Source organism: Triturus cristatus, chromosome 3_2, assembly GCF_964204655.1.
Source record: "Triturus cristatus chromosome 3_2, aTriCri1.1, whole genome shotgun sequence".
In the NCBI taxonomy this organism is placed as follows: Eukaryota; Metazoa; Chordata; class Amphibia; order Caudata; family Salamandridae; genus Triturus; species Triturus cristatus.
Window position 1 is genome coordinate 517780935 of NC_140584.1, and position 24744 is coordinate 517805678.

The window sequence follows — 24744 nt, forward strand, 5'->3', positions numbered from 1 at the left end:
TTACATGTTTTACATAAAAAGGCACAATTCCACTATCTATTGAGCACCCGGACTGTTACCCACACGCACCCCTGATTCACAATTTATAGAATGTACACTGCTGTCGTGGAACATTAGAGGCCTTAACAATCCTCGCAAGGGCAAGCAAGTCTTGCGATACCTTACACGTCACGGCGCCCAAATCGCCTTTCTGCAAGAGACCCACTTCCCCCAGGCAGATTCCACACCTTCGCATCCAACTTGGGGTCATACTGGTATTTCTCTTGTTACAGCATCTACTCCAGAGGAGTCTGTATTTTGATTCATAAAAATGTCCCCTTCCGCCCGGTGACTGTAATACTTGACAAACATGAACGATAAACTTTGGTGACTGGGACACGGGCGGGTAATTTGGTTCTTTTGGGTAATATTCACGCACCAAACGTTGACTCCCCTGAATTGTTTCAGGACCTGCACACACATGTCCCCAAACTGGACTTTGACCATCTCATAGTGGGGGTGACCTTAGTCTTTTAATGGATGGTAAACCACACTCCCTCTGTATCCTACAAGACATCTGTACTACTTATACTTCAAGACGCCTGGTGTGCCAAAAGGGTGCCTCCTTGCAGGCTTTTACCCACTGTTCTGCCCCACAATCTACCTGGGCCCACATTGATTATGCCTAATTTCTGCTGCAATAGGCCCTCGGCTGAAATCGGTCCACCACCTAACGCGCACACTCTCCTTTCATACCCCAGTGCTAGCCAACTTCCATTTTCCCCTCAGGGGCACTCACGCCCATCCTTGGTAATTCTCCACATTGGGCCTACAAGATACACTATTCTGCTCCACTTTACAGGAGTCGATCTTGGACTATTTCAAACTGAATGAAGGCTCAGTGGCCACTTAAGCCACAGTCTAGGAGGCTTTTAAAGCCTACACCAGAGACATTTGCATTTCACAGCAGTATGAGGTAGTGCAGGAGATCCATAAGGAACTAACATGAGTGGAAAACGTCCTCACCCATCTTGATTTTGAAGCCCATCCACCTCATGCTACTGCACACTTGCTTAAAAGTGCTACACTCCTGACAGAGTACCAAGATTTGGGGGACCGCGAGTTCTTGTTCCTTGGGAAATATGCCAGAGCTCGCAGGTACTGGGAGGACGAGCATCCTGGACGCACATTTGCTCGGCTGCTGCAAGGGACACCTTCTACATTACAGAACTACATACTGACTCTGGATTTCAGTTAACCTCATATACTGACATACTTGCCACTCTCCTCCGATCTTACATGCACCTTTATACCACTAGACTTTCCGGTGACCTCTCGGCCCAGTCTGCCTACCTCGATGAGGTGGCCATGGTGTGGCTTGTCACAGCACAATAGCAATTCCTAAACCACTCACATGTGATGAAATCACACAATTGATTGAAATCCTGGGTGGCAGCAAGGCTCCAGGCTTCACAGGAGATTTTTACAAACGCTTTAAACACATCCTGCTGCCACGATTGCTGGCGATGTACACATCGTCCATTGCTATAAGGTTACCCCTCCACCCTAACATTACGTTAAGCAGTTATAACCCTGCTTCTCAATCCAGGCAAAGACTGTCGCCATTGCGGATCTTACCGCCCCTTATCTTATCTTACTAAACTTTGAGAATAAGATTCTTGCCAAAGTGCTATCTAACCGCCTTGTGCTGCTAATGGACCAAATAATTTCCCACACACAATCTGGGTTTGTTCCGCCCCTCTCCACCTCCTTAAATCTACACACAGTTTTTTCATCCCTGAACAGAGTCTCTCTGAGCACACCAGCAGCTGTGGCCTCCAAGACGCAGTGAAGGCTTTCGACTCCTTGGAGTGGCCGTTTCTCCATGCCACATTACGTAAACCAGGTGATCCACTGAGATTTTCCTCCTTGACTAGTCTTTTATATTCTGCCCCATCAGCACGTCTTAGAATTAACTCCTCATTAACCCACTTGTTCCCAATTACCCAGGGCACATGGCAGGGATGCTCGCTATCCCCTTTGCTATTCATCATAGCAGTGGATCCTCTTGTCTGGCAGCTACAGCAGGACCATATGTACCGTGGCTTACAGTTCCGCCCTAGACCAGTATTTGCATCTTTGTATGCAGATGATGTCTTTCTCTTCATCGTTCACCTAGAGGAGAACCTAGTCCCTGTCCTTCAGGATGTAGTGCATTTTGGGAGCCATTATGGGCTCCTGATTAACTGGTCCGAATCCGAGCTTTTCCCATTGACTGATTCCAGCACTCAGTTCAATTGTGATATTCCCTTAAAATGGTGTGACTACTCAGTTAAATACCTCTGAGTACACATACAACGTGATAAGGTACAAATGATCCAATTGAACAATGGTCCTGCTATTGATATCATGACCACTCAGGTGGAGCGTTGAATACGCCTCCCACTCTCCATTGCAATCAAAATGGTGGTTCTTCCCCGTTTTTTAAATTTCTTCCAAAATATCCCACTCCCTTTGAACAACTCTTTTTTTCATCACTTTATGGGGGATACTATTGCAGCTCATTTGGGCCGGTAGTCGTCCCGGCATTGGCTGTGACACACTAGTCCTACCATATGTACGGGGAGGGTTTGGAGTGCCACATTTCTAACTGTACTATCTCGCAACCCAATGCCAGTATGCTCATCACTGGTTTCATAGGGATGCCAGGCTCCCATACACCAGGCTAGATATTGACCTGGCTGCACCAGTGCTGTTGGAGTCGTACTACCGAAGGGTTTCCCCATGGACACTACTAACAAACAACCATTGTCCACCACCTGCCAGACTTGGTGCAAGCTACAGCACATATTGAAACCTGCATTGCTTTATTCCCCTTCTCTGGTTGTTTCCAGAAACCTGTGGCTCCCTATTACTGATGAGACCTTGGTTGGACACACCCTGACACACTACAACTTCATACATTTAACTTCCTTTTTGCCAACGGTCATGCCTTTCCCACTCCACTGACTCCCTATTTGCTGCTTTGACGGTGATGGACCGCTTTGTGTTTCAACATTTTCACAGCGCAGATTCCATCTTACCCATTAGCGCCTGAGGTGTTTGTGCCACTTACACTCCAACAGCAGCGGCACTAGTTTGGTATCCAAGCTCTATCAGTCATGCCTGTCCTTACTGCCCACCTATTACCAAAAGCTTTGCATCTGTTGGGAAAATGATTTGGGCTTCCCTCTGACAGACATGTGGTCCACCTGCTGTCAACAAACATAGTCAGTTTCCCCCAATCACCGCCATAAATGTATTCATTTTAAATTCCTATGTCGTGCTTATGTTACCCTGGCTGATGTTCATAGATTCGGCTATTCAAGATTCCCTGAATGCCCTAAATGTCAAGACATAGATGCAGACGTTTTACATATGACTTGGAATTGTAGACATATGGCATGATACTGGGTAGAGATTGTTTCCTGTCTGACTCAGATGGTGGAGACTAGCATTAGCCCAGCCCCTGTTGTTGCTCTGCTGGGTTATTTACAGGATCTTCCAAAAGGCATCCGTCGATATACGGCGATGCCTTTCTGCTTGCCAGGCGAGAAATTGCCCTTCATTGGGGTATTAACTGCCACCCAACTGTTCAAAATTGGCTCACAAGCCTGGCTTATTGCGACACCACCAGCAAGTTATATGCCATGCTTCAGCCCCCCTTCTCCAGTCCTAGGAATATTTGGCAGCCCCTCTGTACCTGTCTGTTGTCAATGGCACATTCTACTCCATGTACCTGGAGCAACTCCACTCCATCCGTCACCCTTGCGGGCTCATCCCACTTCCCTACAGTGAGGTCTACCCAACCTACCCCTCCCCACCGCAATGGCTCTGACCTCTTTCCCCCCCCCCCCCCATTACCCCCTCAGTTCCATGACGCACTAGTGAGTTACACGGCATGAGATGAATGGTCACATATAGTTTCTTATTGTGCTAGATTTGGGAAGACGAAGTTAATGACACAGCATGTAATTGTTACAGTTGGTAGTTACAAAAAAATCAAATCTGTCATTTGTTAGTGTTATTGGCATGCACGTTTTCTTTCCTTCTCAAAACCAGTCTTTTATTTGCTGTTTTTGATTTATACTGCCGCTGTGGTGACTGACAGTCCTGCTACTATATACGCATGTGCTATGCACCATAATAAAAAATTATATTTAAGTAAAACAGTACCTCCATAGGTGGTAGATCTGTGGAATGGCTCAGACTAGGAAATTCTGCAGGACAGATTAGGTGAAATGTCCATCCTCTTGGGCTTGGTTGTCCAGGTAATAGTGTTTTGTGAAGGTGTAGAGAGATGCCCACCTAGCAGCCTGGCAGATGTCTAAGACTCGCACACTGCATGCCAGCACAGTGGTAGCAGCCTTTCCACTAGTAAATTAAGTGGGCAAGTCTCCAGGGGGCTGCTTTTTGGCTAGCCCAAACTAATATTATTTCATGGCACAATCCATCAGACGATGGTTCACTTGCACCGTTCCCCTCCCCCCTTTTTTTTAGCACAAGACAATTCCACAAACAGTTGATCATCCAAACAATTGTTTATGTTCCGATCAATGTAAAAACTGAGGGCGCTCTAAGGGTGAAGATAGTAGGGGTGTGCCTCATACTTAGAGAGGTGAGGGGGAGCATAAAAGGCCTGAAAGGTAATGTATTGCCTAATGTAGACGGGTGTAACGATCTTTGTCAGGAATACCACTTTCTTCTGGAGGCCCAACTTTTCTTGTAAGACTCTGTATGGCTGTTGGACAGACACGCCCTGAAGTTTACTCACTCGCCTTGTAAGTGTAATGGTGATGAGCAAAGGGGTCTGGATGGTCAACCAGCGGAGAGGACAGCTGTGCATCGGTTCAAAGGCAGTGCACATCAGATAAGTGAGAACCAAATTAAGGTCCCACTGCGGCATTACAAAAGGTGTTGGCTGCAACATGTCGATGAGCCCTTCCAAGAAATGCAGTACAGCAAGTGATTTGAAAAGTGATGACTGATTTGGTCAAAAGATAACCCTTAAATATTGCCACAGCAAGGCCTTGCTGGGCTAAAGACAGACAAAACAACAACAAGATGACAGACAACTTTGGTGTTGAGGAAGGAGCACCAAGCAATAAACATCTCCCAGCATCCTGCACATACCATTTTGATGTATGGACGTCTGCCTGCTAAGATGACACTAACCACCTTGGGGGAGGGGGGGGGAGGGGTGAGATCAGAAGCCATTAACTGTTGTTGCTCAGTCTCCACACAAAGAGATGCAAATATGCAGGCTTGGATGCAGCACATGGCCATACTGCTGCGACAAGAGGTCTTCTGAAGTTGCAGACTGATCAGAGGACAAATGCTCATGCCCAGAAGTCTGGGTACCACAATGTCCTTGCCTATTGTGGAGGACAGATGCCCTGGTTGAAACTGAAAGCGTCTCCGAAGTAGTACTGCCTTGGGAACTTCAATGCGCATTCTCTATGGTGGTGAATAGATTGAGCCAGCCCTTTGCTGGAAGATGCTCCTTTTGTAACGTTCATTTATGGTCCACTAAGCAACAGCAGCTGAGTTTGTCTGCCCTGGTGTTTAAAGAGCCTGCCAAGTGCTGGACAATCGCAGAAATGGACTGTCCGTTTAGTCACTTCTAGAGCTGTAGCTCCTCCTGGCACAGGACCCACAACCCCACTCCGCCCTCCTTGTTACAGTGCCACAAAGCTGTTGTTTTGTCCATGAGAGCAGGTACCTGTTCCTCTTTTACGTTTGAAAGGAACACCTTAGTGGCAAGCAAATCACTCGCAACTCCAACAGATTGATGTGAAGGTGAGTTTTCGTCGGAGCCCAGAGTCCTCTGATATCCACCTCTGCATGATGACCTCTCTAACCCAGCATCGATGCATCCGTCAGTTCTTGGTGGGTCTCCTTTGACTCCTGAATTGACTCTGACAGGCCTCCTTGGTGCTGGGCTCACTGAGACTTTAGATCTCACTGTAAAGCCCATAGCCTGGTGTGGGTGGACTGCGTAACCTCTGCAGATGAGCTGCAACCACCACCATCACCTTTGTGAACTAACAAGGACTTTGGTAATGCCTAAGGGGAGGATAGAGAACTGAAAGTGCTCTTGGCCTACCTGAAATTGCAAGTAGCGTCTGTGGGACTGCAGGATAGGAATGTGGAAATAAGCATCCTGCAAATCCAGTGACATCATCCAGTCTCCCTGATCCAAGGCAGGCAGAATTTGAGCCAGAGTGAACGTTTCGAGCTTGTCCTTCTGGAGGACGAAGTTCAGAGGGTGAAGATTTAAGATGGGAAGAAGGCCTCCATCCTCCTTCGGCAAGAGAAAATAACAGGCGTAACAACCAGTCCCAATTTCTGGTGCCGGCACCCTCCCTATGATTCCCTTGGCCAAGAGAACCTGAACTTCTCCTCGGAGCATGGGCTAATGGTCCTCCGGGAGGTGTTGCAATATGGGTGGCATATCTGAAGGACCTGAGAGGAAGGGATAGGGAGTAACCATGTTCCACAATCTGGAACAGCCATTAGTCGGATGTGATGCTCCTCCATCGGGGCGAGGTAATAGGTGGTGCCGCCTCCTACTGGGTGATTTTACAGCAGCTGTGGGAGAAGGCCCTGGGGTTTGGGTAGAACATTACCTCTCGGAGCCTGGGGGGGTGTTGGCCTCAGCCTCTACCTGGAAAAGACCAGGATGCCCATTGCTACTGAGGCTCCCGTACTGATGCACCCTTTGCTGGTATCCCCTTCCGAAGTCTTGAAATGGGTGAGTTTGCTGGAGGAACTGCCAAACCAGGGGAGCTAGGCATAGAGAGCAAGGAGTGGCTTTGCTCTCCGTAAATCTTTTGAAGGCTGAGTCCGCCTTCACTCCAGAGAACCTAAAGCTGCCGAAGGGCATGTCCATCAAGGATTGTTTGATGTAGGACGAGAAGTCTGTGGAGCGAATCCAGGCGTAGAGGTGAAGCACCATGCTGGTTTCAATCCGTCCCAGACAGTCAGTCGTGCCCAAGCCCGATCGAATGGAGTACTTCACTGCATGCTGGTCATCAGTGATAAGGAAGGCATTGCAGAGTTGATCATATGTCATCCAGGACAGCTGGCAAGATGTCCACCACTCAGTTCCACAGTGCATGCGAGTAGTGCCTCAGGAGATAAGTAATATTGACAGACCAGAGGACAAGGCTGCCAGAGGAAAACATCTGCTTGGTGAATTTCTCCATGCCTTTGACTCTTTCCAGGGGGGTTGTAAGAAACGCATTAGGGTAAAGGCGACTCGTGCACACCTGTACTATTAAGCTCTCCAGAGTGGGGTGGAGGAGGAGAAAGTCCAGATCCCCGGGAGCATATCTATGCCACTTGCCTATTAACTAGGTTTGCAAGATCATGGCTTCATCCAGGTGCTCACCACCACATGTGTAAGTGCCTTATGAAGAGAACCAGAGCTTCCTGGCTCATTTTGCTTGGGTTGAAACCTCAGTTAAAATATTTGTCTTCACCTTTTTGTGGGCAGGATGAGACCCAAAACTTCTGCCTCTCTCCTAATCACTATTGCGAAGGAGGCAGAATCCTTTGTTGCCATAGTCCGGCTTGGAGATGAAAGGCCAATGTCTGTAGATTTGTCCAGACCATTGGCATTCTACAGATCCTGAAATCGGTTTTCGTCATCATAAGGAGTATCATTGACAGCATCATTATCATCAGCATAACGTTGGGAGGTTTCTGGGTCAGAGTAGGAGTCCATGTGTTTTGTGTGCGACCTCGGGTGGTAGTAAGTGAGTTTTGGAGTTTGATAAAACTATCAGCTCCTCTTCCGTTGTCACTAATGTTAAGTCCTGCATTGAGACCCATGATTGCAGCATTGGTCATGGCACTGGGACTGCGTGAGATGTTGCACCGGAGCTGTAGTTAGCAGAGCTGGACTGGGCTGGCCTTAAAACAAGATCAAGTGGCACTATTTTGCATTGAGGAGAGTGGATCCGCTGGCAGTAATCCAACTGGAGACCACCACAGATCTTTAGTGCACAAACGTGCTCCAGAGGGATCAAGTGGGGTACCAAATATTTTGTTCATGGCCAGTTTAAACTCCTGGAGCTTTGCAGTGTCACTGACGACCTGGGGAAATTGAGGTGCATCAGATCATTTTCAGAATCAATTCCAAATGGGGGGTGACTCTGCGGACTAGAGGTACCCAGGATATTGTGCAACTCTGGACGATTGGAGCAAGGGCGAGCCATGCCTCGTCTTCTTGTGCTTTTTTGGTTTCTTGGATTTACCTAAAGTCTGCTGCATCATGGACCATGACCAGGACCGGGCCTTCTTCAACTACACCAGAAGTTCTGCAATGGCAAGTTTAGCTTTGTATTCACAAATGAACTTCCTATTCATTTACAAGCCACATGTGCACATCACAGAGTAGTGCTTGAAACTGAGGCACCAGAGGCGGGCATCTGTGTTGTCTGTTACTGACATTTGATGGTTGCTGTTTTTACAAGGTGTAAACCCTGTAGTTTTTGGACGGTACATGTCTCTTGCTCACCGGAAAAGTTTTGAAGGAAATAAAAACCTGTCAGACAGATAAGATGTAATGGAGCTCTGGATCTGTGTCGAAAGACACAGAAAGAAAGGAACTGACCTCACCAAGCGGAGGATGTGCATATATAATGGCCCAATGTCATATCTGAGGTGGGATGGATCTGATAAGGAGCCACTCAAAGCCAGCTATCAATGTGCAAGCAATTGCTATCGAATTTCTCCAGATCCTGTCTGCTACCTATAGGAGTTCACAAGGTGAGAAGTCTATCAGAAAAAAAATTCTGGAATATCCAAGAATTTCCTAAAATGGATCTCTTCTGTCTATAATCATAGCAAACAATACACATCTGATCGAAAGAATCCTCCTTTAGTGGATCACTAGACATTTTCCACCACAACACCATTCCTTTTGTCCCATTATTGTTAAAATGCTAAATACATCCCCCTTACCAGCTGCTGGTTCAGTATTATATCCATTTGTAGGTCTATATCAATGACAACTGTAATAAAATGCCTCTTTTTGTACGATCATCTCTATTTTTGTGGACTCGAGCTGCTAGTTGTTTGACTCTGTGCACTTGGACTCTGTTTATCAAGCCCAGTTTATGTGCTCTGACCTCTAAAACATGTTGAAATTGGCTATACATCTAATTGACATATTTTACTACCTATAAGTCTCTAGTATATGCTACAAAGTGTACCTCTGGCCGGTAAGGTAAACAAATGGACTACAGTACATTGTATGCTCTACTCAAGTGACAATATAAAACATGACTTCAGGTCTGCCACTAGTAACCTGGCTGTGCAGATTTAAACTGAAAATTCGACCTGTCAAAATAACTCCTTTTGACAGGCTTAAACCCTCCTTTCAAATATTGATAAGCCTAATAAGGCAGGGTGCATTATATTGAAAAGTAGAACATCTAAAGGTTTGATATGAAACGTTCCTTCCAGTGACAATTCCCCAAACCCCTTTTGTTCTGCTTTGTTCGCCATAAGTTGGCAGGGTATGCTCAGACGTGAGTCCCTTGCTCACTTTGCCACTGGATTCAAGCAAGCCTGACTGAAGACGGCTGAAATGCCAGAAACCGGTCCTAGGAAGCTTGTTTCCGGTCCAGGGAAGGCATGGCTTGGCAGTTCGGGCTGGACTGTTCCCATGAGGCACAGGGTCAGACTGATTTGCATAAGGCCATGTCTGAACTGGGGTGGCAGAGTGGGCTAAAGAACGGTGATGGATCAAACCCAGATCTGTTGACTGGGTGTGAGTGTTTGATTGGTTCTGATGCTCCGTCCATCACCACCCCCTTTTGTACTGCTTTGTTTGCCATAAGTTGGCAGGGTATGCTCAGACGTGAGTCCCTTGCTCACTTTGCCACTGGATTCAAGCAAGCCTGGCTGAAGACGGCTGAAATGCCAGAAACCGGTCCTAGGAAGCTTGTTTCCGGTCCAGGGAAGGCATGGCTTGGCAGTTCGGGCTGGACTGTTCCCATGAGGCACAGGGTCAGACTGATTTGCATAAGGCCATGTCTGAACTGGGGTGGCAGAGTGGGCTAAAGAACGGTGATGGATCAAACCCAGATCTGTTGACTGGGTGTGAGTGTATGATTGGTTCTGATGCTCCGTCCATCACCACCCCCTTTTGTACTGCTTTGTTCGCCATAAGTTGGCAGGGTATGCTCAGACGTGAGTCCCTTGCTCACTTTGCCACTGGATTCAAGCAAGCCTGGCTGAAGACGGCTGAAATGCCAGAAACCGGTCCTAGGAAGCTTGTTTCCGGTCCAGGGAAGGCATGGCTTGGCAGTTCGGGCTGGACTGTTCCCATGAGGCACAGGGTCAGACTGATTTGCATAAGGCCATGTCTGAACTGGGGTGGCAGAGTGGGCTAAAGAACGGTGATGGATCAAACCCAGATCTGTTGACTGGGTGTGAGTGCTTGATTGGTTCTGATGCTCCGTCCATCACCACCCCCTTTTGTACTGCCAAACCCTATTTTCACCATAGCAGGGTTAACTGCTCCATGGGAAAGCATTGGGATACAATAATAACGTTTGTAAAGGTATCTCAGCCTAGCAACCAGCTAAAAAGTACATTTATGTACTTTTTAAAGTATTTATTACATACCCAATTTATTGTTAAACTCAGGTTGTTAAACTCAGGGTTGTAATAAATATTTTAGAATTATTATTTTTTTAAGTCATCTTTTGCCTGCCAAGTGCCTTTAGAAGCCAATTTGCATGACCGTCCAACTTTCACCCAGGGGCTGCGAAGCTCCTTGATGAGGTGTGAACTTGCTCCCTGTGCTGAGACTTGGTTGTGGAGAGGACTTCCCTGTCACAGGCAGATGTACCTAACGTGTGGATCTGTCTTTTTTGTCCTGATAGCCAGCCAAGCAGCAATCACAGGGGGAGAGGAGTAGCTCCCAGAGCCAGTTTTCAGTGACTAGAAAGGAGGGGCTTTTCATTTCCCCATCCATTCCTCTAAGGACGGCACAAATGGTTCTGCCATCTTTAATTTAGGTAAAGAGAGGCCTTGTGGGATTTTTTGCCATTATGACACACAAGAACTGCTGCAGGGAACTTTTCCCCCATTGGTTAGGGAAAGACCATGAGTTCCCTCCAGCCACAGGCTAGTGCCAGGCAGAAATATGGCACCTTCTTCAGAACACTAATGGACCTGTGGAAGACAGAAGAATGACTCATCAAGCCTACAGTATGAGCAATATAAAGGTAACTTTGACTAGGACCAACCTGGCCGTTGTCTTAAACCTTACCCTTGTACCGGTCCAGTGCGACCAATTGCCCACAGTTGACGGTTTGTTCTTTTTGGTGCTATTTTCATTGAAAACGTTAAGAATTCATATCTCCAGTTTCTCTAATTGGATTTTGTCGTTTTGGTATAATTGTGTTCTTTAAATTGTTCTTTACCTTTATAAATTGTGGTAGGATTTTTATTATGTTGTGTTTTAAAAAAAATATATTTTTTACAAACTGTTTTGGTACTTATAAATGCTTCAAAGCCTGTGTGCTCTGTGCTATAGCTGCCAGGGGTAGAGTTCAGGTTTACATTACTGAAACCTGTACTGGACCTAACAAGAATAGTTATGTTATTGCTTGTGACTGTCTTCCATCCACCCCAACTAATAATCCATTTTCTCACAACACCAAAATCTGCATGCACATGGAAAAGTATTCATAAAGTCATCCTAACATCACTATAAGAAAGTGGGTTATTTTTTGAGAGGGGTGGAAGCCACATTAGGGCAACAACCACAATCCTTGTCAGGGTATACTACAAAACCCTGTGCTTATCCCTCTGAGAGCTTGCACTAAAGCAGTCACACGTACCTTACAGGCAATGTGTAAAGTATTTATTCAGCATACAAATAGTGATAAAGTAAAAACACAACAAATGATGAATCCCAAATCAATTTAGAAAAATAGGATACATTTTAATAAATAAAATGATACCAGAATGACAAACATCTAATTGGTAGAAATGGAGATATTCAAGGTCAAATATTTTTAGTACAAATAACACCTAAAAGCACAAAGTGCCACTCACGGTCATCTGGCCACGCTAGACCGAGAGAAAGACACAAGTTCAGGCTGACCATAATGGAGTGCAGGACAGATATTCTGCCCAGGTTAGTCCCACTGAATTGTTATCCTCTAATTTTGGCGCAAAGTGTTCAGTTTACGGTAGAGGAGCCTCTGAGGAAGAGGATGTGTGTAGTGAACGGTTACTGCTGTAGTGCGAAGAGCCAGTCAAGCGTCATTGACAGTCATTGCTGTAGCTTTGCGTTGGCATTCATCGTATACTGTCATTGCGATAGCTCGAAGTGCGAGTCTCACATTGCCGATCGTTACTGGCAGTCGCAGTCAACATGAAGAGCAAGTTTCACCAGAGCTTTGCGTTCGCAGTAGTTCGGGCAGGCAAATCTTGGTGCAAGCCGGCCTGTACACAGTTGTGAGGAGCTTAAACTTCAGGAGTTTCACCTTTTCATTAAGAGTACACCCTGATGCCAGTTGAAGGTCCAGGACCTGGGGGGCACCTCTTGAGGATCAGGGACTCACTTGAGCAGAGGGCAGCAGGGCTCAAGTAGGTATAGACAGGCCCAATTGCAGCAGGTCACCTGGGCAGTTTCAGGGAGGCTTCTGAAACTTCTTGTGTCCCTGTAGGTCACATACGAGGCTAGCCAACTGACCAGTTTTCCTTTTCAGACAGAAAGGCAGACCTTCTTCTGCAACTTCCACAGGCCTAGAAGTGTTTTAATGAGTGATTCTGGAGGTCCAATATTTATTGTTGGTGCCCGACTTTGGTGGGGGTCTCCCTATCCTACCCCACATCTGGTTCTGAAAAGTTCTTTCCCTTCACCTTTCAAGTCTCCAAACTGTCTGTGGGTGACAAAAGGCAGGGCAGGTCTGATGCTATATTCCTTTGCGTGTGCAGGAGGCAAATTGAAATGTAAGTGGGGCTGGATACATCCCCTCCCCAGTTATCCTGTCATGATTTCCCATGATATCCACCACTAAGCCCCCGTTGTGTCCCTGCAATTGAGACACAAACACCAACAGCAGGGGCATTCAAAGGAATGTGAGCCATGACACTGGCAGAATGCACATATAGTTGGAACAAAAAAATGCCAACTTTCCAAAAGAGACCTTTTTAGAATTGTGACTTGAGACCTGACCTCATCATTAAAGAGGATTTTAAAATAAAATTCATTTGAGTGTAAATAGCATAGCTCTATCTGCTCCCAATCTAAAGTTAGCACTTAATAAATATAGTAAGGTAATCCAGGGCTAGTCAATGGGATATATAGACTTTACAACAGTGAAAGACGACTTTAGGAGTTTTTCACTGTCAGGACATGTAAAACTTAAACACACATGTCCTACTTTTTATATTCCAGGCACCGTGCCCCATGAGCCTTTAGGGCCTACTGTAGGGGTGACTAATGAGTAATAAAATGGAAGCTTTGAGCCTGGCAAAAGGATTATTTTGCTAGGTCGAAATGGCATTTTAAAACTTCATTGTAGACGGCAGGCCCGAGACATGTTATAAAAGGCTACTTTAGTGGGTGGCACAGTGAGTGCTACAGGCCAACTAATAGTATTTAATTTTGAGACTCTGGTTACATGTAGTTCCATTTACTAGGAACTTAAAATGTATGGCATACAGCCTTCCAATTAATGTTATTGACAGGTAACAATGACTTAAAAATCATGACACAAAGAAGTGCTTAAACCTGCATAGCTAGGACAAGTGATAGTACTGCAGTAGCTCACAGTGGATGCCAGGTTCAAATTCAGGATGCTTGCTGTATTCATAAGTCCATTTTTATCTACAGCAGCTGAAACCCTTCCTCCCTACCCCATTTACACCCCAATAGAAACCTTGATTTGATCCTCCATTCGACAGAAACATGCACAACTTTGTAAGAGTCTTGAAACCCTGCTCTGGAGCACTCTGGATCTCCAACTCAAGCAGCATCAATTTTCCTCTTATTGCAGAAACTCTTTAAAAATGAACTATTCAGGAGTTCATTTAAAAGAATTCTTTTGCCAGGATCTCCGATCGGGGTCCCGCCTTCATCCTACTGGACTCCTATGTTTGTTTATAATTTTACATGTTTATGTTTACTGTTTCATTTTCTATAGCTCGGCATTCTGGGGGTATTATAAAATGATAACCAGTATCTTACAGAACAAAGAACTTAACAAATGCATGCTGTTTATCATCTTCATGTCGTTGATGTGCTTGTAAATAACGTGGGAGCTTGCTTAGAACCTTACCAATCATGTGCTTAATTGCTGCATGCAGTCCACTTCGTTACCCAGACAACTTGAAAATGTAAGGCTATTTAAACATGCTATTGCCAAAGAATAACTGCTGTAAGAATTCTTGTATTTGAGAATGCTCAACTATTGCCATTTTGCCTAGTACAAAGTCAGAACTTGTGAACAAGAGAGCTATGATTTCAAAACAGAAGCAGAGACATGATACTTTGTTCTACTACCCTAGCCTGCTTTCCACTACCTGCTACTTAAAAATAGTTGGAATTGCCTTCATTTACGTATTCTTCTCCCAAACGATTACTGGACTTTGGTTGGGTAGGAGTGAACTAGCACTCCTCTAATCCCTTTAAAAGGAACTGTACCTTAAAGTACTGTATGAGGGCCTGTTGAGTATTGTGTGCTATACAACACAACCCCTTTGTTGTTGTTTGCCTTGGCAATTATTAGGAACAATATTTGCAATTTTTTTGTCATACATAAGTAAATTATTTTCTTTCACATGTACGCCTCTGGCTATATTTGCCATTGTTCATTTCGGATATCATACGACAATAAACGAGTTATGATTGTATAAATTTCTCTTAAACTGATGTTTTTGTTCTTTTGAATGAATCCATTGTTTGCATTTTTCTATAGTTTTCTATTTAGAGAGGCATCTTTTAGCTGTAAAGCAGATTATTTTGCCTGAAGCTTAATACGTACTATGCCAAGTCAAGTCAGTGTGTGTTGCATTGGGTTTAAGTATTGGCAAGGCCTGAACGCAAAGAGACTCATCCACTGTGCATGACACACAACATTTGTACTTGTTCCCCTATGGGGCTCCATATATTGCCAGCGGGTTTATCATGTGATTGTCAGCTCGTCATAAGGGAGTAATAGAAACTTCACCATACCTTCCATCAGACAGTGTTAAACTTCATATAGCTGCCTATTGCTGGTCTGTAATTATTTGACCGGGTCAAAAACAAAGTAAAATTGTGCTCCAACTAATTACATACTGGGAACAACTTTAGTTTATACCACAATTGGTCCCATTGCTGACCCCATGTGAGGCCTTTCTAGCCTTCAGATGTCTTCCACGTTTTGAGCTCACCATAGTCTTTGTTGTCAGGGTTTGGAGTGCCACCAGGGTACCTTGTGCACATTGAAACTATTCATGCATATTGCAGATTCTGATTCCACCGTAGGATAAAAGGAGTCATTTAGAAGACAGGATCTTCTACTCATTGACCCCCAGATTCACCACAGGACCAATTTGCCTTACTTAGTGGGATGAGTGGTTGCAGCTGGCTAGGGTTTCCTAAATTGATTTTTTCAATTGAGCACTTTGTGTTGTGCTTTGAGATAGAAACATGACGGAGTGCTTGTGGTGAACTTAGCTCCTTATTGTTGCTGTAGTCATGTATTAACAAACTGGTGAAGAGCAGAGGAGGTTGAGGAATACTTCCTTAAGAGTGTGTGCTTTCCTTCTTTTGAGGAACACTGCCTTAATTTACCTAGACCTCAAATCATGACAGTCAACCCGAAGGAAGATGATGATCTTGGCAGGTGTGTTTCCTTGCATTGCAAACCATCCAAACACAGGAAGATATAATAAAAAACTGCTATAAAGTTGTAACAGAAGCCTAGCTCTTCTCCTACAGCTGTCAAAAGGTTTGATGTCATCCTCGGCTCCGACAGAAAATATGGGGTGCTTCTTCTAACACTCAACAACAGACTTAAGTAGTAAGAGACTTCATCAGTGCAAAGTGGGAGCCCCTTTTTGCCTGGTGCTTCATTGAACAAGGAGGGTATGTTCCCGGACAAAATTGCACAGAAATTCTCCCACAAAACATCTCTCCAGTTGTACCAAGTCAATGCAGATTATTAAATTCAACAACAAATACCTGGTTCAGAAGTATAGCAACGCTCACGTTGTACACAGGTCGCAGGATATCACTGGGTAGGTGTGACAGTGTGGTTAAAGAAGCAAAGAGCATTTCTAACCATATTACTGTGAGCAGCTGAGCTTCATTTGGTCTACCTGCCAAATCAATAAAATGGGTCAGATTTCCTTTAGTAGTTAGGCCCTCTACCCATTCATCAGGTTTGAAGTTGCTCTTCATTGTAAGGCAGTGCTAGTAGCAAGGAAGTATGAGAACTACTATATTGAGGATTGAATTATAATGTTGAAGACGAATGAAGCAGGATAGTGTGAAGGCTTGTATAAAATGTGCATTCCAGTGATATCCCTTGCCCCTGATGTGTAAGGTGGTGTGCATAGTAGAAGATAGGTAGTGCTGAAACTCTGGAAGTAGCAGATTTAAAAAATCAATGGCAAATACTGACGTTATAAATTAAGGTAGAAGTTTAGCAGGGCAGGTCTGCAGGCGGTGTCCTAGGAGGTGGAGGCGCCGTCATTGGGGAACCTTTGGACAAAGTCGCTGTGAAGATTTCTTCGTTCTGACTTAGTCTCTTATTTAGAAGTCGAAAATCTCTAGCGGGACAAGGCTGGAGGCTGCTGCGAAGTCAGGCCAACCGGTGATGCACCTTGGGCGGATAGATGAGCAAGTCTCCGTTCTCAGAGCAGTTTCTAGGCAAACATTTTTTAGTCCCAAGTTTTGTCTTTTGGCTATCTTGCCACCTTTAGCACCTCTACCAAGGGTCCAGGACTGGAGGGATACCACTTGGGAGGTTAGGTCTCACTCAGACAGGGGTCCAGGTGCAAGTTCAAGATGGTTGGAATCTTTTCAGTTCCTGAGGGTCTGTTCAGGAGTGCAGCCAACTAGCGCTTGGATTCACGCTGGTAGTCGTGGATTAAAGCAATGGAACAGGGCGCAAGCAGCAGGGCAGCTCCAGGCAAGAAAACAGTCCTTTTAGGTGCAGCAAAGCAGTCGTGCGGAGTACACAACAAGCCACAGAAGCTGCAGTCCTCTGAGAGTCCTTCCACTGGCCCAGAAAGAGAACAGAAGAGTGAGTCAGAGGGGCCTATATTTATATCTGATGCCTTCTTTGAAGTAGGAGAAGTTTTTGGAGAAACTCCTTTGAAGTGCTTGAAGTTTCATGCTTGTCCAGCCGTACTTTCTGGCTGTCTGAATGAGCAATACAGGGGTGGCAAGTTCTTTGTTTGAACGCAGAGCACTGCCTATTCAGTTGCAAGTGGGGCTGTGCCCAGCTCCACCTCTCATTCTGCCAGTTGATGGTCCATCCAGTCACACCTAATCCCTCTATTGTGTGGCTGTCTGGAAGGACTAAACAAAGTCCAATTGCCAACTACATTGTCATGTGACCCAGGAACAGGCTGCAGACACCAAATAGGGCAGGTAAGGCCAACTGTCTAAAGGTGGCATTTTCAAAATTGTAACTTAAAATCCAACTCTACCATTAAAGAGGATTTTTTATTAGGATTTCTCAGACACTAAAGATGAATTGTTTACCTGTTCTCAATGAAAAGGTTAGCACACATTAAATGTAATAAGGCAACCCAGTGTTACCCAATGTTCTTCTATTGGAGAGTTAGGTGTCACAGTAGTGAAAAATGAAATTAGGAGTTTTTGTCTACCATGGCATGTAAAACTTAAAAGTACATGTCCAGCCTTTTAATTACGATGTACCATGCCCTTTGGGCTAAATAGGGCCTACTTTTTTGGTGCCTTATATGCAATGAAAGGGGAGTTTAAGGCTTGGCAAGGGGGTTATATTGCCAAGTCGAATTGGTGGTTTAAAACTGCATTCAGGCTGCAATGGTAGGCCTTGGACATGTTTTAAGGGGCTATTTAAATGGGTGGCACAATTAGTACTGCAAGCCCACTAGTAGCACTTAATTTACAGGCCCTGGGTATATGGCATACCACTCTACACGGGACTTATAAATAAATTAAATATGCCAATCCGGCGTGAGCCAATTTTGCAATGTTTAAGAGAAAGCGCAAGCACTTTTGTACCGGTTATCACTGGTAAAGTACTCAGAGTCCTAGAGACAACAAAAACGAATTTCAGCATAAAGTTGATAAAGGCAAAATGTTTGGGGAAAGACAAACCTCAGGTTGACAGGTCTAACAATAATGCTTTGTGAAATGCTCTTATCTGATGCGGTATTCATTGAACCATGCTTTTGATATGTGTATAATATAATGCTCCAAGTTAAAAATGTATGGCTTCTGCTCATTTGTCTGTATAACACTTTTCTACTACGATCAATACAATTTGCCATGTGCAGCTTAACGTCTTTCTTTTGTTTTTTTTGTGTGTGTTTTTTTCTAAGTGCCAACATACTTGATGGTGGAGACGCAACCTTTCCTCCATTAGCAGCTTCTCCTCAAAGTATGGACAGCGTTCTTCAATCTGGAGAAGGTATTCATATTCTCAGTGGTTTCAAGACTGTCTTTTAAAGCAACGGCCTTTGCTAACAATTAAACAACTTAGCCTACCTCCAGTGATTAGCGTTTTAGTAAAGAATGTATCTGAAAGAAACACGTTAGTTAGATTCCTCACCTTAGAATATCCCCATGCGTCAGACTGGATCCGGAAGATTTTTCGTCAGCAATACCCCTTGCGCGTCGCTAGGCGTCGTCTGCGGCTCCGCGTCCGTCGTCGGCGTCGTGCGCCGGAATGACGTCGTCGGAGTACTTAGACGCCGCCCTCGCGCGCTGACGTCAGTTCTTCTTTTTTCCGCGCCAGTAAGCGCAGATCCGGGAGAGCTACCCCTTTAGTCAATTTTTGACTAACTTTTTGATCCTTTTTGATCCTGTCTCGACTCCGGTGCCGGTAGGATGCCTGGTTTCAAAGCCTGTACGGACTGTAGCCGCTTGATGTCGGTTACGGACCATCACCGCCGGTGCCTTTATTGCTTGGGCCTCGATCACGACGCGGCGTCGTGCTCGGACTGCAAGGCCCTGACCTCGAAGGCTAGACGGGAGCGGTCCCGTAAGCTTCTCGAGATTCGCCACTCGGCTCCGCGCGCCTCTCGATCCCGGTCCAGGAGGAGGTCCAAGGATCGGTCGCGGAGCCGCAGCCGACGTCACCATCGGTCGTCGGGATCCAAGTCTTCGGGTAAGTCGAAGCATTCCAAGAAGTCCAAGAGGCGACACCGCTCTTCGGACTCCCCTCGCCGGTCGTGCGACTCGGCCGAGGGTCAGGGTGGTTCCACCCCTGCGGCTCCGGCGGAGCCGCAGGCGCCGTGCACGTCCCCATACCCTCCGGTCCCTGGGACTGACGCGACGCCGGCGGAAGTCAGTGCCTTCCTCTCGGCCATGAGGAATCTGGCTCCGCCGTCGGCGCCCGCTGGTGCGCCTTCGGGCCCCGCGGACCCGACTGGGCTGCCTTGCCTGCCGGTGGCTCGGGCCCCGGCGCCGTTGGCGGCTCCGGCCTCGACGCCGCAAGCGCCCGTGGGACCCGTTCTCGAGTCCCCGTCGACGCCGGTCGACCTCGTCACGCCTCCTCCGCCGGCGTCGACACCGGTACCACCCCCGACGTCGACTCCGTTCGACGTTGAGCCCCGGTTCAGTCCCACTCCGGGCCCGGCGCCGGTACGGCGTCGATGGACGCCGCGATCGGCGCCGCTAGAGACACATTATGTCTACCGCCCGGCTCCGTTACTTTCTCCTCTACACCAGGAGTCGGATGATGGGGACAACTGGGAGGGATCCGAGGATCCTATGGCCGCTCAGGCTCAACTTCCCAGGACTGGGCAGATGAACTGGGGGAGGCCAGTGGCCTGGATACCTCTCTAGACACTGGATTCATCTCTCCTCCGACTGTGGCTTCGGAGGAGGGTGCTGCTTTCTCTGTGGTGCTGCGCAAGGCGGCCGCAGCCCTTGGGCTCGAGCTACCTGCCGTGGCTGTGAGGACGAACGTCCTCACTGAGGTGCTTCAGTCTGCAGCAAGCTCCACTGAGCCTCTGCTGCCATTCAATGAGGCCCTCACTGACGTTCTGCAGGGCACCTGGTCCAAGCCCTCCACAGTTCCTCCTGTGGACAGGAACGTCGCCAGGCGCCACCGCCCTGCTCCGGGCGACCCCAGTTTTCTGTCCCAACACCCTACCCCTGAGAGCCTGGTTATCCAGGCCTCCACCTCCCAATCCTCTTTCCCGACCGCCCCGCCGGACCGGGATTCCAAGAGACTAGAACAGTTTGGCAAGAAGCTGTTCTCCTCCCTTAGTTTGGGCCTGCGGTCTTTGAACACCGCTTGTCTCTTGGACCGTTATTCCCACTCTCTGTGGGATGCGGTGGAGGACGCGCTGCCCCTGTGTCCGGAGGAGGTCCGGACACGACTTACCCAGGCTCTGGCCGATGGGAGGGATGCCGCGCGACATGCTATACGATGTGGGCTTGACACCACGGACTCGCTGGGTAGGGCCATTTCTACCACAGTGGCGCTTAGACGTCACGCCTGGCTACGGTCCACGTCATTTTCGGGTGATGTCCAGAGCACTCTCATGGACATGCCCTTTGATGGCACTCGCCTTTTTGGCGAGAAAGCGGACAGTGCGCTGAATCGCTTTAAGGACTCCCGGGCTACGGCCAAGTCCTTGGGCCTCTCGGCCCCGCGGTCGCAAACTTCCGCCTTTCGCCCCTTTCGTGGCCAAGGAAGGGGTGCCTCCTCACGTGCGCCTAGCCACCAGCCGCAGAACCAACCTGCGCGCGGTCGTGGTTTCCGCCGAGGCGGTTCTGGAGGACGACGAGGTCAGCCCACATCCACCCCGGCAGCATCCGCCTCAAAGCCTTCCTAGTCCGAGCTTTCAGGCCCATTCCACGTCAGTGGGCGGCAGAGTTCGCCATCACCTGCTCCACTGGCGGTCCACACATCGGACAGGTGGGTGCTGCAAATCGTCCGAAGGGGCTACTCCCTCCCCTTCGAGACGACCCCTCCAGCCATGCCACCGCAACACCACCGTATCTCGGGGGATCATTTGAATCTTCTCCACGAGGAAGTTTCGGCCCTCTTGGCCAAGGGGGCCGTCGAGCGCGTTCCGAGCCCAGAAGTAGGTCGTGGTTGTTATTCCCACTACTTTCTGGTTCCCAAGAAGGGCAAAGGGGGCCTACGCCCTATCTTGGACCTCCGGAACGTCAATACCTTCCTCCGGAAGGAAAGGTTCAAGATGTTAACCTTGGCTCAGGTTCTAGCTGCCCAGACCCCGGAGACTGGATGGTAGCGTTGGACTTGCAGGACGCATATTTCCACATCCCTGTCCTGCCGGCCCACCGGCGTTACCTGCGGTTCACGGTGGGCCCAGAGCACTTTCAGTTTACCGTGCTCCCCTTCGGCCTCACCAGTGCCCCTCGGGTGTTCACGAAAGTGATGGCGGTGGTCGCAGCTCATCTGCGCAGATCCGGGGTTCCAGTCTTCCCCTATCTCGACGACTGGTTGTTGAAGGCGGGCTCACCCCAGGCAGTCGTCTCCCACCTCCAGACTACGGCGGATCTCCTGCATTTGCTGGGATTTTCCATCAACGTGCCGAAGTCACACCTGAGCCCCTCTCAAAAGCTCCTCTTCATCGGAGCGGTTCTCGATTCGGCGCAGTTCCGGGTCCATCCACCGGAACAGCGGGTCCGGGATATACAGGCCCTGATTCCCATCTTTCGGCCTCTATCCTGGGTCTCGGTCAGGCTAGTGTTGCGGCTTCTGGGGCTGATGGCCTCCTGCATCCTACTAGTGCATCACGCCAGGCGGCGCATGCGGGCTCTGCAGTGGGACCTGAAGTTTCAGTGGGCCCAGCATCACGGCAACCTGTCCGACCATGTCTTGATCTCGGAGGGCACTGCACAGCAGTTGCAGTGGTGGCTCACGGACCGCGATTGGGTCAAGGGCAAGAGCCTCTCCCTTCCCCAACCGGAGCATGTCGTAGTGACGGATGCGTCCCTCCTGGGATGGGGTAGCCATATGGGAGAGGCGGAGATCAGAGGCCTCTGGTCTCCTGCGGAGTCTCGCCTCCACATCAACCTGTTGGAGGTGAGAGCGATCCGACTTGCACTGAAAGCCTTCATTCCCTCTGTCAGGGGAAGTGTCGTGCAGGTGTTCACGGACAACACCACCGCCATGTGGTATTGCAACAAACAGGGCGGGGTGGGGTCGTGGACCCTTTGTCAGGAGGCTCTGCGCCTCTGGACATGGCTGGAACACCAGGGCGTCACCCTGGTGGTTCAACATCTGGCGGGCTCTCTGAACGCCAGAGCAGACGAACTCAGCCGCCGGTGCATGATGGATCACGAATGGTGTCTGAACTCCGAAGTGGCGCAAGGTCTCTTTCAGCAGTGGGGAGAGCCTTGGTTAGATCTATTCGCCACCGAAGAGAACGCGCAATGTCAGCAGTTCTGCGCGTTGGAATTTCCAAGGCGGCACTCGCTCGGCGACGCTTTTCGTCACGAGTGAAGTTGCGGTCTGTTGTACGCCTTTCCGCCTATACCACTTCTGCCCAGAGTGCTGAAGAAGATCAGGCACGACCGGGCCCAAGTTATCTTGGTGGCTCCGGATTGGGCACGAAGGTACTGGTATCCCGAGCTACTCAGTATGCTGACCGATCCTCCGATACGTCTGCCCCTTCGGGAGGATCTTCTGTCGCAGCAGCAGGGGACGGTCCTCCACCCGAACCTGTCCATCCTCCACCTCCATGCGTGGAGATTGAGCGGCGGCAGTTGATGCCATTTGACTTGCCTCCTGAAGTCTGTGATATCATTCTGGCAGCCAGGCGTCCCTCCACAAAGACGGTATACGCCTGCCGGTGGAACAAATTTGTGGCATGGTGCACAGCAAAGGCTGTGGATCCCCTTTCCGCCCCTCTTTCTGAGGTTCTCCTCTTTCTTCTTTCTTTGGCCCGTCAGGGCTCTGCCATGGGCACTCTGAAAGGTTATCTTGCTGCCATCTCTGCCTTCTTGCGGCTTCCTGATCAGCCTTCTCTTTTCAAGTCCCCTGTAGTTACACGCTTTCTAAAAGGCATTACTCACACGTTCCCTCCTGTTCCTTTTGTAATGCCTCAGTGGGACTTGAATCTTGTCTTGACATTCCTGATGTGCGCTCCCTTCGAGCCTCTTCACAATTGTCCTCTTCGTCTTCTGACTCTTAAGACTGCTTTTCTGGTAGCCATCACCTCGGCTAGACGGGTGAGTGAGCTCCAGGCTTTATCTTCAAAGCCTCCTTTTCTGTCTGTTCATCCGGACAAGGTTGTCCTTCGGCCTCGTCCCTCCTTTCTTCCGAAAGTGGTGACTCCATTTCATCTTGGGCAGTCTGTCACCTTGCCCACCTTCTTTCCGCCTCCGCATCCTTCCAAAGAGGAAGAGAGGCTCCACCGTCTGGACCCAAAACGTGCGCTCTCCTTTTATCTGGACCGCACAAAGCAGTTCCGGGTGGACGACCAACTTTTCGTTGGATACGTGGGTGCTAAGAAGGGGAAAGCGGTGCACAAACGGACCATCTCTCGGTGGGTCGTTTTATGCATCAAGATTTGTTACTCCTTGGCAAAAAAGGACCCTCCTGTTGGGCTGCGCGCCCACTCCACTCGGGCCACAGCGGCTACTACTGCTTTGAGACGGGTTGTCCCTTTGCAAGACATCTGTCAGGCGGCGACGTGGGCTTCGCTACACACGTTTGCCAGGCATTATTGCCTTGACAGCCAAGTCCGGAGGGATGGCTTCTTTGGCCGTTCTGTCCTCCAGGACTTTCTGGTGTGATCTTGGTTCGCAGACCCACCACCGGGGATGGTATTGCTTGGGTATCTATTCTAAGGTGAGGAATCTAACTAACGTGTTTCTTTCAGATGAACAAGTTACTTACCTTCGGTAACGATGTATCTGTAAGAAACATTAGTTAGTTAGATTCCTCACCGACCCACCCATCCTCCCCGTTCTGCGAACTGACATCTAGGGTTAAGGTTATCCTTTTCAGGCCCCTAGATTTTATTTTTGGCACCAGTGTCGGTCTTTGCATGGCTCTGCGTTCCTGGCGCGGAAAGCTATGTACAAGAACTGACGTCAGCGCGCGAGGGCGGCGTCTAAGTACTCCGACGACGTCATTCCGGCGCACGACGCCGACGACGGACGCGGAGCCGCAGACGACACCTAGCGACGCGCAAGGGGTATTGCTGACGAAAAATCTTCCGGATCCAGTCTGACGCCTGGGGATATTCTAAGGTGACGAATCTAACTAACTAATGTTTCTTACAGATACATCGTTACCGAAGGTAAGTAACTTGTTCATTTAAAACAATATGCTACTCTGGTGGATACTAAGGGCCTTATTAGCGATGATTACCTACCTTTTTATTTATATTTCGGCCTACTGCATAAGTTCATGTACAGTTTACAATGTATCTTGTTGAACCGCACACTGCTATGTAAAGCGCTCTGATTCCCTGGTGACTCTTGTTCAAATAAATAAATGGTTGTTGCTGAAAGGAATGAGGCACTTTCATTCAGACAGGTTACTTTTTAGCATA

At 48.1% G+C, this 24744-nt stretch overlaps 1 protein-coding gene across 5 annotated transcripts in view; it reads left to right on the plus strand.

Moving 5' to 3' along the window:
* BMAL1 (basic helix-loop-helix ARNT like 1) overlaps positions 1 to 24744 on the plus strand; it is a 503136-nt gene that overhangs the window by 402654 nt on the left and 75738 nt on the right. For all 5 annotated transcript variants that reach the window (XM_085648206.1, XM_085648207.1, XM_085648208.1 and 2 more), the window contains one exon: positions 18580 to 18668. In XM_085648206.1, coding sequence (XP_085504332.1) covers positions 18580 to 18668 — 89 coding nt within the window. The remainder of the gene's footprint in view (positions 1 to 18579; positions 18669 to 24744) is intronic.